Source organism: Sitodiplosis mosellana, unplaced genomic scaffold (assembly GCF_009176505.1).
Source record: "Sitodiplosis mosellana isolate CC-2019 unplaced genomic scaffold, AAFC_SMos_1.0 Smas_scaffold_6170, whole genome shotgun sequence".
Lineage (NCBI taxonomy): Eukaryota > Metazoa > Arthropoda > Insecta > Diptera > Cecidomyiidae > Sitodiplosis > Sitodiplosis mosellana.
In genome coordinates, this window is record NW_022601411.1 from 592,340 (window position 1) to 606,695 (window position 14,356).

Here is a 14,356-nt window from a genome sequence, read left to right on the forward strand (position 1 = left end):
ACGAAGAGCCAATTGGTGACACCGTCGATGTTAAACCTGCGAAACCAGTCAGCAGAGGAAAGAAGCGAAATAAAGCATCAAAAAACCAGAGCAAACGAGCGATTCCCAGGAATCAAGCGGCCAAAAAGCAAAAGAAGCACAAATGTCATGTGTGCAATCATGTTGCAGATTTCAAGTCCCACCTCAAAGTACACTTGCGAATTCACACTGGAGAGAAGCCGTATCAGTGTGACGTTTGTTCGCAATCCTTTGCACGAAAAGGTGATTTGAACATGCATAAGAAAACGCATTGCCAAATCCGTTGTTCAAAATGCAATCAAGGATTTGAACAAGAATCACATAAGTTCGACCACGAAGCGTTATGTAATCCATGCCAATTCGAATGCGATATTTGCGGATATCACACTGTGGTGAAATCCAATTTGACAGTTCATATGCGCATTCACACAGGTAAAAAGCCGTTCGAGTGCTCCATTTGTTTCAAGTCGTTTACAAGCAAGCGTAATCTCCGGAACCATTCAATGTCTCACATCGATACACTGCCGAACGCTTGTTCGAAATGTGGTCGAAGATTCGCCACTCCAAAAGATAAGCAAACGCATGAATTGCGCTGCCAACGAAGTCCGTTTGCTTGTAATCAGTGTCATTACAAAACTGTTCACAAGATTACTTTCAAGCGGCACATGCAATCAAAACACGGAGCCAAAAGATCGATCAAATGTGAAATTTGCAGCAAACAATTTGTTCAACAAATGGATTTGAATCGTCATTTGTCAACAGCACATAGCGATCGATTCCCATTCCAATGCTTCAAGTGCTTTGGAGGATACGCAACCGAAGATGCAAATATTGTCCATGAAGATATCTGCGCCTACCGTCAGTATCAATGCCATTTGTGCGAAGAGCATCGTCGAGACAAACAAAAGTTGAAGATTCACATGCGCAAAGATCACACCGGAGAGCGAATTCAATGCGAAGTGTGCTCAGCAAGCTTTACCCACAAAGGCAATGCCGAGCAACACATGAAAGCAGTTCACCATTTGAAAAAGAAATAAGTCACAAATTCTAGAGGTTTATTAAAACGTAGTTTAGCTTAAAACTAATAATAAACTTTCATGACACTTACAAAGCAATTTCACATAAAAGACAGTCACTGAATAGTAATAACGAGCATGCACCTGAAATTGAAATAACATTTAATACTTTCCAAAATAAAACTGCATAGTTATCGCTTGAGATTTAAGCTCTCATTTTGATCAAAATAGAACAAAACATGAAAATACATATTGAAACCGGAATCAAACGAAAAAAAGGGTTAAGAGTGTTGCGTTTAATTTCTGAGTTCATTTTTGCAGCAATTCTCTTCTCCAAAGAAAGAAACAGATGGTTTTGGGAATATGTATTATCTTCGCCAACTCTGCATTCGAATCGGGTTTGTACATTTTTATTACAAAGTCTCAGCTTCAAAATATTTCGTTCGTAATTCTTATCATCCGAATATTCCAGAGCTGTGCACCACGTAGTTATTTCTCTGTGGCGCCGATTCGACTAAGCGCTTGTCAAAATCTACTTTAGATTATTACTTACAAAATTACTTCAGATGCCTGGATCCACGATTTTTGTCCCTTAGTGGGGACATTTTTGTCTTTCACAGACATGCATAGATGCGTGCGGAAGCATTGTGACGATGCCTGGATCCAAGCATTGAGTACGATTCCGTGTATGAAATTATGGAATTTGTATTCGCATGTTGTTGTATGAAATTATATATTTGATTATTTTATTTTTATTTTATATTAAATCCAGAGAAAGCCGTTGTAAACTTGTAACAAATACGTAGAATTGTCACAAATACGTAGAAATGGTTTGTTCACAAGAATTTACAAGAACAAACGAAAATGTGTCAAACGTCAACAAAGCAACAACGTTTAAGTACTACTTCATGTACTTTGACTTCTGGTACACTTTGTGTAATAAAGACTATGAAAATTTATTTGGAAAAAAAGTGGAACCAAAAAAAAATTTAATAACATTAAATAATGACGTGATGTATCGAATTTAATATTTTTCCAATTTGAAAACCACGAATATACATGTTTTTTGAAGTAGTTTCATACATTGAGTTGTGCGCAATGATTGGATCCAGGCATCGTCGAAGTATTATGACAACTCAATGTATGAAATTACTTCAAAAAACATGTATATTCTTGGTTTTCAAAATGGAAAAATATTAAATTCGATACATTTCGTCATTATTTAATGTTATTGATTTTTTTTTTTCGTTCCACTTTTTTCCAAATAAATGTTCATAGACTTTATTACACAAAGTATACCAGAAGTCAAAGTACATAAAGTAGTGTCCCTGTATTCATTGACTACACGCACTCTATTGCAGTAATGTGGCACGTAGTTTGACGTATGGGGCACGTAGTTTTTCAGTTGCACAGCTTTGGAATATTCTCTTTGAATTGGTTTCTGATTACTTGTCCATTTGCTCAATTCATTGCCGCCACTTCAAAAAGCGTCACATTTCCGACTCCAGATATTTTCAATCACAAACAGAAACATGCTCTTCTCATGCGACTCTTCTTCAATTCATGGATTGGATAACAACAATAGATCGATGAACGAACGACTTAGAGTTTGGTGATATGCAATTACAGTTGTTTATAGAAGACACAATGGGTTCACTTCGAATACTTTTTCCACACAAAACCATAATGAATTCAATCTCGTCAGCCATAATTCGGTTTTCGGTTCTTCAGACAAATCCTTAACTAAATCAATAGCTGACTGTGATTAATAATCGCATGTACCGCGAATGGATTTATTTCTATCTTGAATCATATGCATTTGCTGAGCCAGAAATTAAAATAGTATTTTGCGATACTAATTGGTTTACATCACAACATAAACACAACGAATGAGTTCGTTATTGTTTCACAACTAAATGTTTCCATCATTCAGAATTCCGCGCATCAAAATGTTCGTCGTTTCCATTGGAATTGCTTTCAATTTTCGGCCATCTATCCAGTTTCCCAACAAGTTGGAAGCTGGAGTTTGAAAAAGAACATTTTGAATGAATTTAACCGATAATTTTGAATTGAGCTCTGCTTTTTGCTCAATTGACAGCTACCAATGGAGATGAAGTGTCACTTTGCGTCGTTGAGAACTTGACGAAACTCACCAACACAAACGGCGCGCTTGCAAGTGTATGAAAATCAGCTTCGATGCTGTGGCCTACACTGTACGTTGTTCTAAATTGTTCCGTCGACCACATAGTGAAGCAGACATTTTGAAAGATACGTGGAAAAAATATTTTCCAGAGAGAAAAGGCGACGACAAACGTGAGTGTTGAATATTTTTCATTTTTTTATTCAATTGGATGTCACTTCTTGAGCATGAAATTTTGTGATTCGATCGAAAAAGTGAAAAATCATGAAAATCAATAGATGCTCATGAAAATTGGTTGCACATAACCCAACTTTCAAGCGAATACGCTGAGTCCACATTGCATGTGTACTTTTCCTTTGTATAAACGAGTCAAGCACGCATAGTTTACATTTGATTGAAACAGGGCTCATTGATTTATGATATTGTTTTCCCTTGAATTCAACAGAAAATGAAGCCATTCAAAGGTGCTCCTGGTAGACGTTGCAAGCGCAAGTCAATGTGCACAAAGGTTGAAGTCAAGCAAGAGCCTGGATAGAAGCTCCAAAAGACTAAACAAACAAACGATTCCCAGGAATCGAGCGGCCAAAAAGCAAAAGAAGCATAAATGTCATGTGTGCAATCATTTGGTACGTAACAACTTTGATCTTGAAGTACACTTGCGAACTCACACTGGATTTCTGGATTCACAGCGGAGCAAAGCCGTTCGAGTGCTCAATTTGTTCCAAACCTTTTGTGAACAGCTCTAATCTTCAAAAACATTCGATGACCCACAAAGATGAACTGCCAAATGCTTGTTCGAAATAAGGTCAACGATTCACAACCCCAGAAGATAAGCAAGCACACGAAACGCGCTACCAACGAAGTCTTTTTGCATGTAATCAGTGTCATTACAAAACTGTTCACAAGTCTAGTTTCAAGACACACATGCAATCAAAACACGGAGCAAAAAGATCGATCGAATGTGAAATTTGCAACAAGAAGTTTGTCAAACAGATTACATTAAAACAGCATTTGTCATCAGCACACAGTGACCAGTTCCCATTCCAATGCTCCAAGTGCCACGGAGGATTCGCAACCGAAGATGGAAAAGAGGTTCATGAAGATAGCTGTGGTTACCGTCAGTATCAATGCCATTTGTGCAAAAAGTATCGCCGAGACAAACAGTATTTGAAGAATCACATGCGAAAAGATCATACCGAAGAGCGGGTTCAATGCAAAGTGTGTGCAGCCAGTTTTGCCAGTAAAAGCCATGCCAATCGACACATGAAGGCAGTTCACCGTTTGAAGAAGTGATAAATCATCCATTCCATAGATTGACTGAAACTCAGTTCACTATGACATCAATATTTCATGATTTCTACAAATAAACAGCTTGTTACACACATAAACGCCTTTCTCATCAAGAATTTGTATCGTAATAATGAGCATGCATTCGAATTTGCAATAACATTCAATATTTTCCTACATACATAGCCATCGCTTTAGATTTAAGCTCCCATTTTGATCAGAAATATATTGGGATCGGAATAAAAAGAAAAAAAGAGAAAAGAATTTCATTTCTTAGTCTATTTTGCAGCAATTATCTAACGGCGAACAAAATCATAATAAATAAAAAGAATTACATTGGTTATCCCGGACTTTTCCGTACCGTTGGCCTGTGTTGTCCGTAAGTTATTTTGGTCATTTTTTGTGAATTTTTTTGAAATAAAGGCAGTGAAAATATAATAATAAGAATAAAGCGTCGTAATCGGTCACTTTAACTAAAACTTCGACAATTTTGTATGAGAGGTACCCGTAAACCGATTCTCATTGGCTTTAAACTTTCTGAGGTTTCATTTTTTGGAGGAAAAATAGGATTCTGAAAGTTTCATCTGGATCGCATTTGCAGAAGTTTGGTTTTTGGCCCTCAATAAAAAATTGAAAGAAAATTTCGACAAAAATTGAGGACAAAAAATCAAACTTCTGCAAATGAAACTTTCAGAATTTTATTTTTCTCCAAAAAATGAAACCTCAGAAAGTTTGATACCAATCAGAATCGATTAACGGGTACCTCCCATACAAAAGTGTCAATTTTTTGAGGTTTTTCCTAGGGCAAGTACTCCAGGATCAAATGAATGTCCGAGAATGAAAACGCAACTTCTATTCACAACACATATAAGTGAAACAAAAATAAAAAATTTATTGAAATGAAACAACACAATCGAATTTTTTCAAAGTGTAACAACAAAAAAGATTTTTTTAAAGTGTAACATCGGTATGTTGTTAAAAAATCTTTTTTGTTGTTACACTTTGAAAAAATTCGATTTTGTTGTTTCATTTCAATAAATTTTTTATTTTTGTTTCACTTATATGTGTTGTGAATAGAAGTTGCGTTTTCATTCGCGGACATTAAAATCAAAAATGGCTCATCTTCGAACTTAAACTAGGTTTTTCGGATACAAAACTTTTGGCGTTTCCAGATTTTGATTATCTCAATTATTTTTTGAGTTATCGTGTTAACACACACCAACGCCGACGACAACGACGACGGCACACGAACGGGAAAGTGTTTCAAAAAGTGGTTTTCTACGCGTTTCATGAGTTGTTATGATGATCTAAGCTAATTTTGTGAAAAAAGTTTTCGGGACCAATTCCTATACTTTCCCTTGACACGTTGTGTACGGAAAAGTAATAAATTTCAGACTCCGGATATTTTCGATTCCGAACAAAAACATGCGCTTCTAATCTAGGGGCTTTTATGTTGAAACGTATAATAATATTATTGTAAATAATAACCACATAAAGTGCATAAATGTCAAATGGTGCAAAGAGATTTGTATAAACACATATATTTCGCGTATAATTCATATAAATGGAATATGAAATGTTAACTCTACATTACCGACAATTATCCCTTAGCATTTGTATTTATACGCAATATACGAAATTGTTGCGGCTTTATTCGACAAATACAAAAATTCTGCATATATTTGAATACCGGCGTATAAAACGTATATTTTGTGTATAAAATAGCATATATTCATACATAAAAGCCTAAATGACAGCAATGGAATTTGAAATTTTACTACTTCAATCAAGTTTAATCTTTTGCTCAATCATCAATGACTTTCTATTCGAATGGCAGATCAATTTTATACAAAAATCAATGAAATCTTTTTTTTACAACAAAAAAAGTTGAAAGAACAAAATGTTTGGTTTCAATCGATTTTTTTGTAACCAATTTGAATTTGAGGGAGACAATTTTACACGAATTCAATCGATATTTTTTAAATGACCTCTGAAGTTGCTCCCATTTGATCGACATGGAGTGTCATTTGGCGTCGTTCGGAAACTTAACGAAACACACCAATACAAATGACACGCTTGCATGAGCTATAGACATTGAGATGCCGTAGCGTACAGATTGTGTTGAGCGGCCACCTCATTGTTCCGTCAATTACCGTGTGAGAAAGACATATTGAAAAATACGCGAAAAATAACATTTTCAGCAAAAAAATCGAGGAAAAACGTAAGTGTCGAATATTCTTCATTTTTTTTTTCATTTGGATGCCAATTCCCGAGTAAAAAAAATTCTAATTCCGTCGAAAAAGTGAAGAATCATGAAAATCAATAAATGCTCATAAGAATTCGTAACACATAACCCTTACTTATGAGCGTGTGTGATGAATGCACATTTTATGTACTTTTTCTTTGCATTTCGACACGTGGTTCACATTTAATTGAATCAATTTCCGAGATATTAAAATAATTATTTTATATTTGGATTATTGATTTTCGAAATTGTTTTTCAATGTCAACAGGAAATGAACCCGTTCAAAGGTGTTGCTGGCAGACGCAGAAAGCGTAAACCAAAGTCTGAAATGGTTGAAGTTAAGCAAGAGCCTGGTATAAAGCCAGAACCTAACAACGATGGTGGTGTCATTGACGTACCACGACCGACAGTTGATGGAAGATATCGTGTGAATTACGAAGGACCGGTCGGCTTTGCCGATGACTTCGATCAGATTAAAGACGAAATCAAATGTGAAGAAGAAGAGACGGGCAAAGAAAAGGACTCGACACCATGTGAACCATGTGAAAACGCGGGCAATGATGATGACAACGAACAGTCTCTAGGAGACGTAATCGTTGTACAACCACCGCAACCAGTCCGCAGCGGAAAGAAATGGAATAGAAGCTCCAAAGGGCGAAACCAATGGGTGATTCCCAGGAATCAAGTGGTCAAAAAGCAAAAGAAGCACAAATGCCATATGTGCAATCATTTAGCACGTAACAACTTTGATCTTGAAGTACACTTGCGAATCCACACTGGAGAAAAGCCATTTCAGTGTGACGTTTGTTTGAAGTACTTTGCACGAAAAAGTCATCTGAACGGTCATAAAAAAACGCATGGCCAATTTCGTTGTTCAAAATGTAAGCAAGGATTTGAAAAAAAATCAGACAAGATCGACCACGAAGCATTATGCAATCCTCGTCGTTTCGAATGCGATATTTGCGGATATAAAACAATGAAAAAGTCACATTTGACAGTTCATATGCTGTCTCACACCGGGGAAAAGCCGTCTGAGTGCACAATTTGTTTCAAGTCATTTACAAGCAACGCTCATCTCCGAAATCATTCGATGACTCACAAAGATGAACTGCCGAATGCCTGTTCCAAATGTGGTCGACGATTCGCCACTCTGGAAGTTAGGCAAGCTCATGAAACGTGCTGCCAACAAAGCCTTTTTGTATGCAATCAGTGTCATTACCAAACTTTTCACAAGCAACATTTGAAACTGCACATGCAATCAAAACACGGAGCCAAAAGATCGATCGAATGTGGGATTTGCAGCAAACAATTCGTCTACCAGATTAAATTGAACCAACATTTGTCATCAGTACACAGCGACCAGTTCCCGTTCCAATGCTCCAAGTGCTTCGGAGGATACGCAACCGAAGATGCAAAAATTGCCCATGAAGATGTATGTGGCCACCGTCAGTTTCAATGCCATTTGTGCAAAGAGCATCGTCGAGACAAACAAAAATTGAAGATTCACCTGCGAAGAGATCACACCGGAGAGCGAATTCAATGCGAAGTGTGTGCAGCAAGCTTTGACGATGAAAGTAATGCCAATCGACACATGAAGGCAGTTCATCGTTTTAAGAAGAAGTAAATCGTGTATTTCACAATTTTATTAAAACCTAGTTGACTTTGACATCAAAAGTTCGTGATTCCGACAAATGAAAAGACAATACACATGAAAGACATTCACATTCAACGAGCATCATACGAATTTCAAATAACATTTAATATTTTCCCACATAAAATTTTTTTATTATCGCTTTAGATTTAAGCTTCCATTTTTGATTGAAAAAGAACTGAACAGGAATAATATGTTGAACCCGGAATAAAAAGAGGGAAAAAACGGCTGAAGAGTGTTGCGTTTTAATTTCTGAGATTATTTTTGCAGCGATTTCCTTTTCCAATGAAAGAAACAAATGGTTTTGGGCATTTGTGCTATCTTGGTCAACTCTACATTCGAATCAATTTGTACATTTTTATTTCAAAGATTCAGATTCAAAATATGTCGTCCATAATTCTCATTGTTCAAGTGCTCGACTTCAATTGATTTCTGATTACTTGTCAATTTGCTCAGTTCTTTGTCGGCACTTCAAAAAACGCCAAACTTCAGACGTCGTACATTTTCGATTGCAAACAAAAACGTCCTCTTCAAATGCATCTCTTCTTCAATCCATCTCGACAATGGATTCATACTTCAGACAATCAGAGTGCTGAAAAACTATAGAGATTAAATGTTCCCAATCTACCGATTGAACTATTGTATTATTCTCGAGTTTAGAGAGTCATTGGTTTGCGTTAAGCAACTCAAACTATTTTCAATTTGTTTCAGAATATTGAATATTAAAAAGGAAGTGGTTGAGCAAAGCTGAATTTACTTTTTGAATAAATATTATTAAACAATTTTATGTAGACAAATTGTTTTCTTTATTTTAATTTTAAAACTCAAATATTCAACAAGCCAATTTGAATATTGGTGTGACATCTGTTGTATTTATGTGTAATGTGAATTTGGTGGGTGTAAAAACTGAGTTCCATCAAGAAATTCAATCCACCTAAAATGTAGAAACGCTGAAGATCATAACTATTAAACTAGCTGATGTTGGACCAAAACCATGGCCCATTCTGAACTCAGGGCGGCCCCAACTATCGCCTGGCACTTGAACATCCCATGTTCCTATTTAAAAAAAAAAAAACACGCGTCACACTGTGATAATTTAAAATGAAAAATGGTGAAAGAAAGTGAAATAGAAAGTGATATCGAAAAGAGATTTTTTCTGTGCGTTCCAATGGTTTTGGACGATTTGTGAAAATATTCCCATGAAAATGATTCATTAATCGATTATTTTCCATTCATTTTATTGTTCATCGGTTTATTCATTTAAACAAATGGTCGAAAGAATCACACTGACAACAGCGTATGGGTCGCAATTTGAGCTCGGACGTCTATCTTCGAAGTAGCCGCAACCATTGTCGGCAACCGTTTTCGGAATTCGAATTGAAGCAGAACGATTAGAAACACCTATTTAACCAAAATACACAGAAATTAATTTGGAAGTTCAAAATATCAGTTGCAATGGCTCCGAATTACCGGCGCTGAAATCATGAATGGAGCTAGTTGCACATCCAGCAACCAGACGACGTTCGTTATCTTTTCCTCCCTTTGGATCATAGGCTTTTATGTGTTTATCATGGCGTTTCGATAATTTGTCAATAGCCGTATGAATGGCGGTGATTCCACCCTTGGCACGCGTTGATTTTGTTGATACATTGCAATGCGCTCCAGAGCTAAACCATTCGCCCTCCATGGGATTTGGATCGAATGTGACAACAATCTGAAAGTCAAACATTTTTAACAATCATGAACTTTAGTTCACTTAAGCTTAGACCATTCCTGATTCATCTTACGCCAAAGTCCTCCGCAATGCGATACAACAAGAAACGGGCAACCCATAAATCATCAGCGACCGTGACATCTGGACAGGGTCCAATTTGGTATTCCCATTGTGCTGGCATTCCTCCAGCGTTGGTGCCAGCAAGTTTTATACCGGCATAGAGACAGGCACGAGTGTGAGCTTCAACCACATCACGACCGTACACTTTCTTAGCGCCAACGCCACAATAGTTTTCAACCCCTTGCCGGTCAGGACAACCATTTTTTGACCACCCGAGCGGATGCCCATCAAAATCTAAAAATGCGTACTCTTGTTCGATACCAAACCAAGGTTCTTCAGCGGCACATTTAGCCGCAATTTCGGCGCATTTATTACGACGATTCTTGACTGATGGTTTGCCATCGCCGGAATACGTTTCGCACAACACTAGAATATGATTGCCCTGACGGAATGGATCTCGATAAATTTTAACTGGGTGTAAATACCACTCGGAAGTGGTACCATCCCCTTCGCCATGGCCAGCAGTCCAAATTGGAAGCTCTAAAAACCGAAGCGAATATAAACGAAAATAAAAATAAAATTCAAATCACAATTGAACCGAAGCTACAACAAGTTGAAATCGGAATCATTTTTTCTGTTATCATGTTTAAATTGATTTGATGAATTTGATGGATGTCGTCGTTTTAAAATGGTCCAATTGTCTAATAATATTCGGCTGAGAGGTATTTATTTATGATTCACTTCAACCGTACCGTTTACTGATTTGGGAACAAAATCTAGAGCACGATCTTTAGAGCGAATGTTTAGAGCGGGACCATCAAGCCAGATGTATGTTGCCATAACTTTGTTCGCTGGTAGCTCTAATGCCAAATAGCGATCTAACACTTTTTTGCTGATCAAAGCATTCGGAGATATTTCCAATGTTTTTGACATCTGCAAATAAAAACGAAGAAATTCAATAGCGTTGAATAAATTTAAAATTTTTCTGTGTGTAAATCTGGATCACTTAAAACTTCAAACTCACTCAAAAATAATCACGAAATGAGAATTGCATCAATATACTATTAATAAAAGATTTTTTTTGTCATTATTGTATAATTACTCCTGAAAAAATGGCCCGAATTTCATTAAGGTTAAATACAAAAACGTCTAAAAATAAAACAAAATCGTTTAAAAAAATGACTATCTCGTCTAAAGGAAATGGTCCCTTTTTTAACAAATTCGTCTATCATATTTTTTTTTTAAATGACAAAATCATCCAAAAGACTCCAAAAACATCTACTCACAAAATTGTTCGTACACATTGCTTTTCCGAACAAAATGCCATTTTTTCATTAGTTTTCGTGAAAAATGAATTGTATGAGCACATGATTGTAAAAGACTAACACTTTTAGCAGATATTCATGTATATATTTGACATAAATATTGAACACGAAGTTTATCGGCATTTTTTCAGTGAATATCCAATACATTTGCAGTGAACCGAATTTGGAATCATTTTTGCTAGGGGAATATCACGCTTAAATTATTTCAAATATTTCAAAAAAATCCAATTTATCTCTAAGAATCTGTCGTATGAAATATGGTGGATATTTGTGAATACGGCGGAATATTGTGGATTTTTGTGATTATGAATGATATTTAAATGTATTTATTCGGATTTAATGCAAAAAATCTCAAATATCACCAAAATCCACAAAAATCTTATTTATTTATTCGAAATATTCGAAAATATGTCGTACAATTTATGTTTATGTACAAAATGTTTATTACTAATTATTTTTACGATTTCAATAAAAATTATTAAATTTGAATTGTTGTGCGTTAACGCTTTGAAAATTCTTGATTCAACACAATTTTGTGATTCTTAAAGTAAAAAATAAAGAAGATATTGAAGAAAATTTGGATTTTAGATTATTTAGTCATTTTAACCTTCAAACCGTAAAATGTATTTTCTAACGTTGTTCGTGAAATCGGTGACTGAGTGCCCATAATGCATTTTAAATGGGAAATGTCAGTTTTTTCTTAAATTTTTATTTTTGAATGTAAATTTTTCAGTATTTATTGATCGGAAAAGTATGAAAATTACTTTGAAATGTGATAAAAGTCATAAAAAATCGAAATATGAAAGACAACAGCAAGTTTTTTGGAATTTTTTCAATAAATTGGGGATTGCAATGTTGATCTCTTCACAAAAATGAAGGCAAAAACATATACATACAAATTCCACTATTGCCGATTTTGACGTCAAAAATTGAGATTTTGAACGGCAGGTTGGATCAAAAAGTTATGTATATCACTAGAAAGGTCTTGAAAAGTGGATTCCATTTTTGGTATAAAACTTCAAAATAGGCCGGCATTTGGCCAACATTTGGCCGTTGGAATTTTTTTGGCCAAAATTGATAAAAATGGCCATATTTTGATAAAATGATGATCGATTTTGATGTCTTATAACTCAAATTACATGTACTTTTCAAGATCTTTCCAATGATGTATATTTCATAGTTCCCACATTAATTTTTATACGCAATTTGTCGAAAAATGTATATGGGCCTAGAGAAACCCATTTCACGTATAGCGTGAATCACACATGTTTACGCGCATACGTGGTAAGCTAGTGCGCGTATGTGGGTATGTTAAAGCAATTTTTGTAGCCAAATGTTCAACGAATCGAACCATAGTTAATTTATTAATTTATATATACAGACAGTGCCCAATTTACGGTTTGAATGTTGAATGAACTTTGACTTAGCGTATTATATCCGTATGCTTTGCATGCGCTTTACGCTAAAAATATGCCTCTGTATTAAACTATGTATATAAAATAAGCGTAAGCGTGAAAATGATATAACCGTAGCGTGCGCAGGGAATACACGCGGTATATTTGTAGCGTAGTTTTTTTTATTGAGTTCCTTTAGACGAAATTGTCCTTTTTTTAGACGTTTTTGTTTTATTTTTAAGACGTTTTTGTAAGCAGCCTTTTCATTAACCCATTAACTACCAGTGGTCGATATTTCAGTGATTTCCAATGTATTTCTCATATTCTATCTCATAATATAGGTCGAATCTTATTTTTAGATCCAAATTATTAATATTTGAAAAAAAAAATCCATTTTAAAAACAAAATAAGGACCTTGGTCGCTAATGGGTTATTAATACATACCTTGTAATGCTGATAATAAATCTTGTTTGCGTATTATTTTTATATTCAACTTGAATTTGTCTGCATCAAAAGTAAACTGATTCACAATTTAATTCGACTGCTGAATGTGTGCTCGGTTTTAATATTTGCGATTTCTGGCTATATTTGCGAATTAAATCACATTTTTGAGTGTAATTTTCGGGTCTTATGTCATAAATATCACTTCCTAGATGTGTTTTCGAATGCTACATCTATCAAGGTGATAAGATACGAGAGAGTTACAATTATGACCAAACGTGTCTAGCAGTTTATTATCACAGATAAATCCATCCCATGTTTCAATTGAAATGGTGAAATTATGGAGTTTGTGTGTGATGAAAGTGAATTGGATTTTAAAAAGTATGAATTTTTCATGTTTGGGTTCAAAGACGGCTCCTTTTGTTGCTTGGAACTAAATCATGTGATCTGATTACAATAACATTATCAAATCATGTGTATAAACAATCAACATGGCAGTTTGATTAGCAAACAGCGTGCATATCTGATAATCTGAAATCAAATAGAAATATTCTACTGATGATAAAAGTTTATTGCTTCATTGAGCAATTCGTCAAATGTAAAAGAACTATGTTATTACTATGGGGCAATATCAAAATTTGTACTAATTCTCAAATGGAGATGTTGAGATTCACTGCTTCAAAACAGACCAGACACCGAAAGGTACAAATGATCTTTAAATGAATGGGCAAGCGGAATAATGAAACGTACCACAACGCAAAGAAATTGAAGCACTGGAACCTGGTCAAATCCTGAGAATCCATGGATCAGCCCAAATTCGACCGGATTTGTATTCTTGGCTATCAAACCAGCCGGGTGTTTACACTCCCTTTGAGAGTGACATCACGGTCCGTTTTGCCGATTTATCCAGCCATTTTCGAGATATTTCCATGTGTACATTTGGCCATAGAAGCCAATGCAATAGCAGCGGCGCTCTGAGGTTTTCATACAAACTTCCCATGTAGACGGTCCAACACAGGCAAAAATCGAAAAAAAAGATTAATTTTTTTTTTTCGATTCTAATAC

At 35.5% G+C, this 14,356-nt stretch overlaps 1 protein-coding gene across 1 annotated transcript; it reads right to left on the bottom strand.

Annotated features, from left to right (window-relative positions):
* Window positions 1-9,565: 9,565 nt before the first annotated feature.
* On the bottom strand, window positions 9,566-13,409 carry LOC129575821 (glutamine synthetase 2 cytoplasmic-like). Its single transcript, XM_055459917.1, has 5 exons — window positions 13,295-13,409; window positions 10,884-11,064; window positions 10,145-10,671; window positions 9,828-10,071; window positions 9,566-9,758 (listed from the first exon to the last, which is right to left on the bottom strand). Exons 2-5 carry the CDS (start codon window positions 11,062-11,064, stop codon window positions 9,610-9,612), a joined length of 1,101 nt encoding a protein of 366 aa, XP_055315892.1. The 5' UTR covers window positions 13,295-13,409; the 3' UTR covers window positions 9,566-9,609.
* Window positions 13,410-14,356: the final 947 nt, after the last annotated feature.

Coding starts and splice junctions, on each gene's coding strand:
- LOC129575821 (XM_055459917.1), bottom strand. CDS start 11,064: ATGTCAAAAACATTGGAAATATCTCCGAATGCTTTGATCAGCAAAAAA. Junction 10,672..10,883: donor TGTTCCCAAATCAGTAAACG/GTACGGTTGAAG, acceptor TTCGGTTTTTAG/AGCTTCCAATTTGGACTGCT. Junction 10,072..10,144: donor GCATTGCGGAGGACTTTGGC/GTAAGATGAATC, acceptor TTTGACTTTCAG/ATTGTTGTCACATTCGATCC.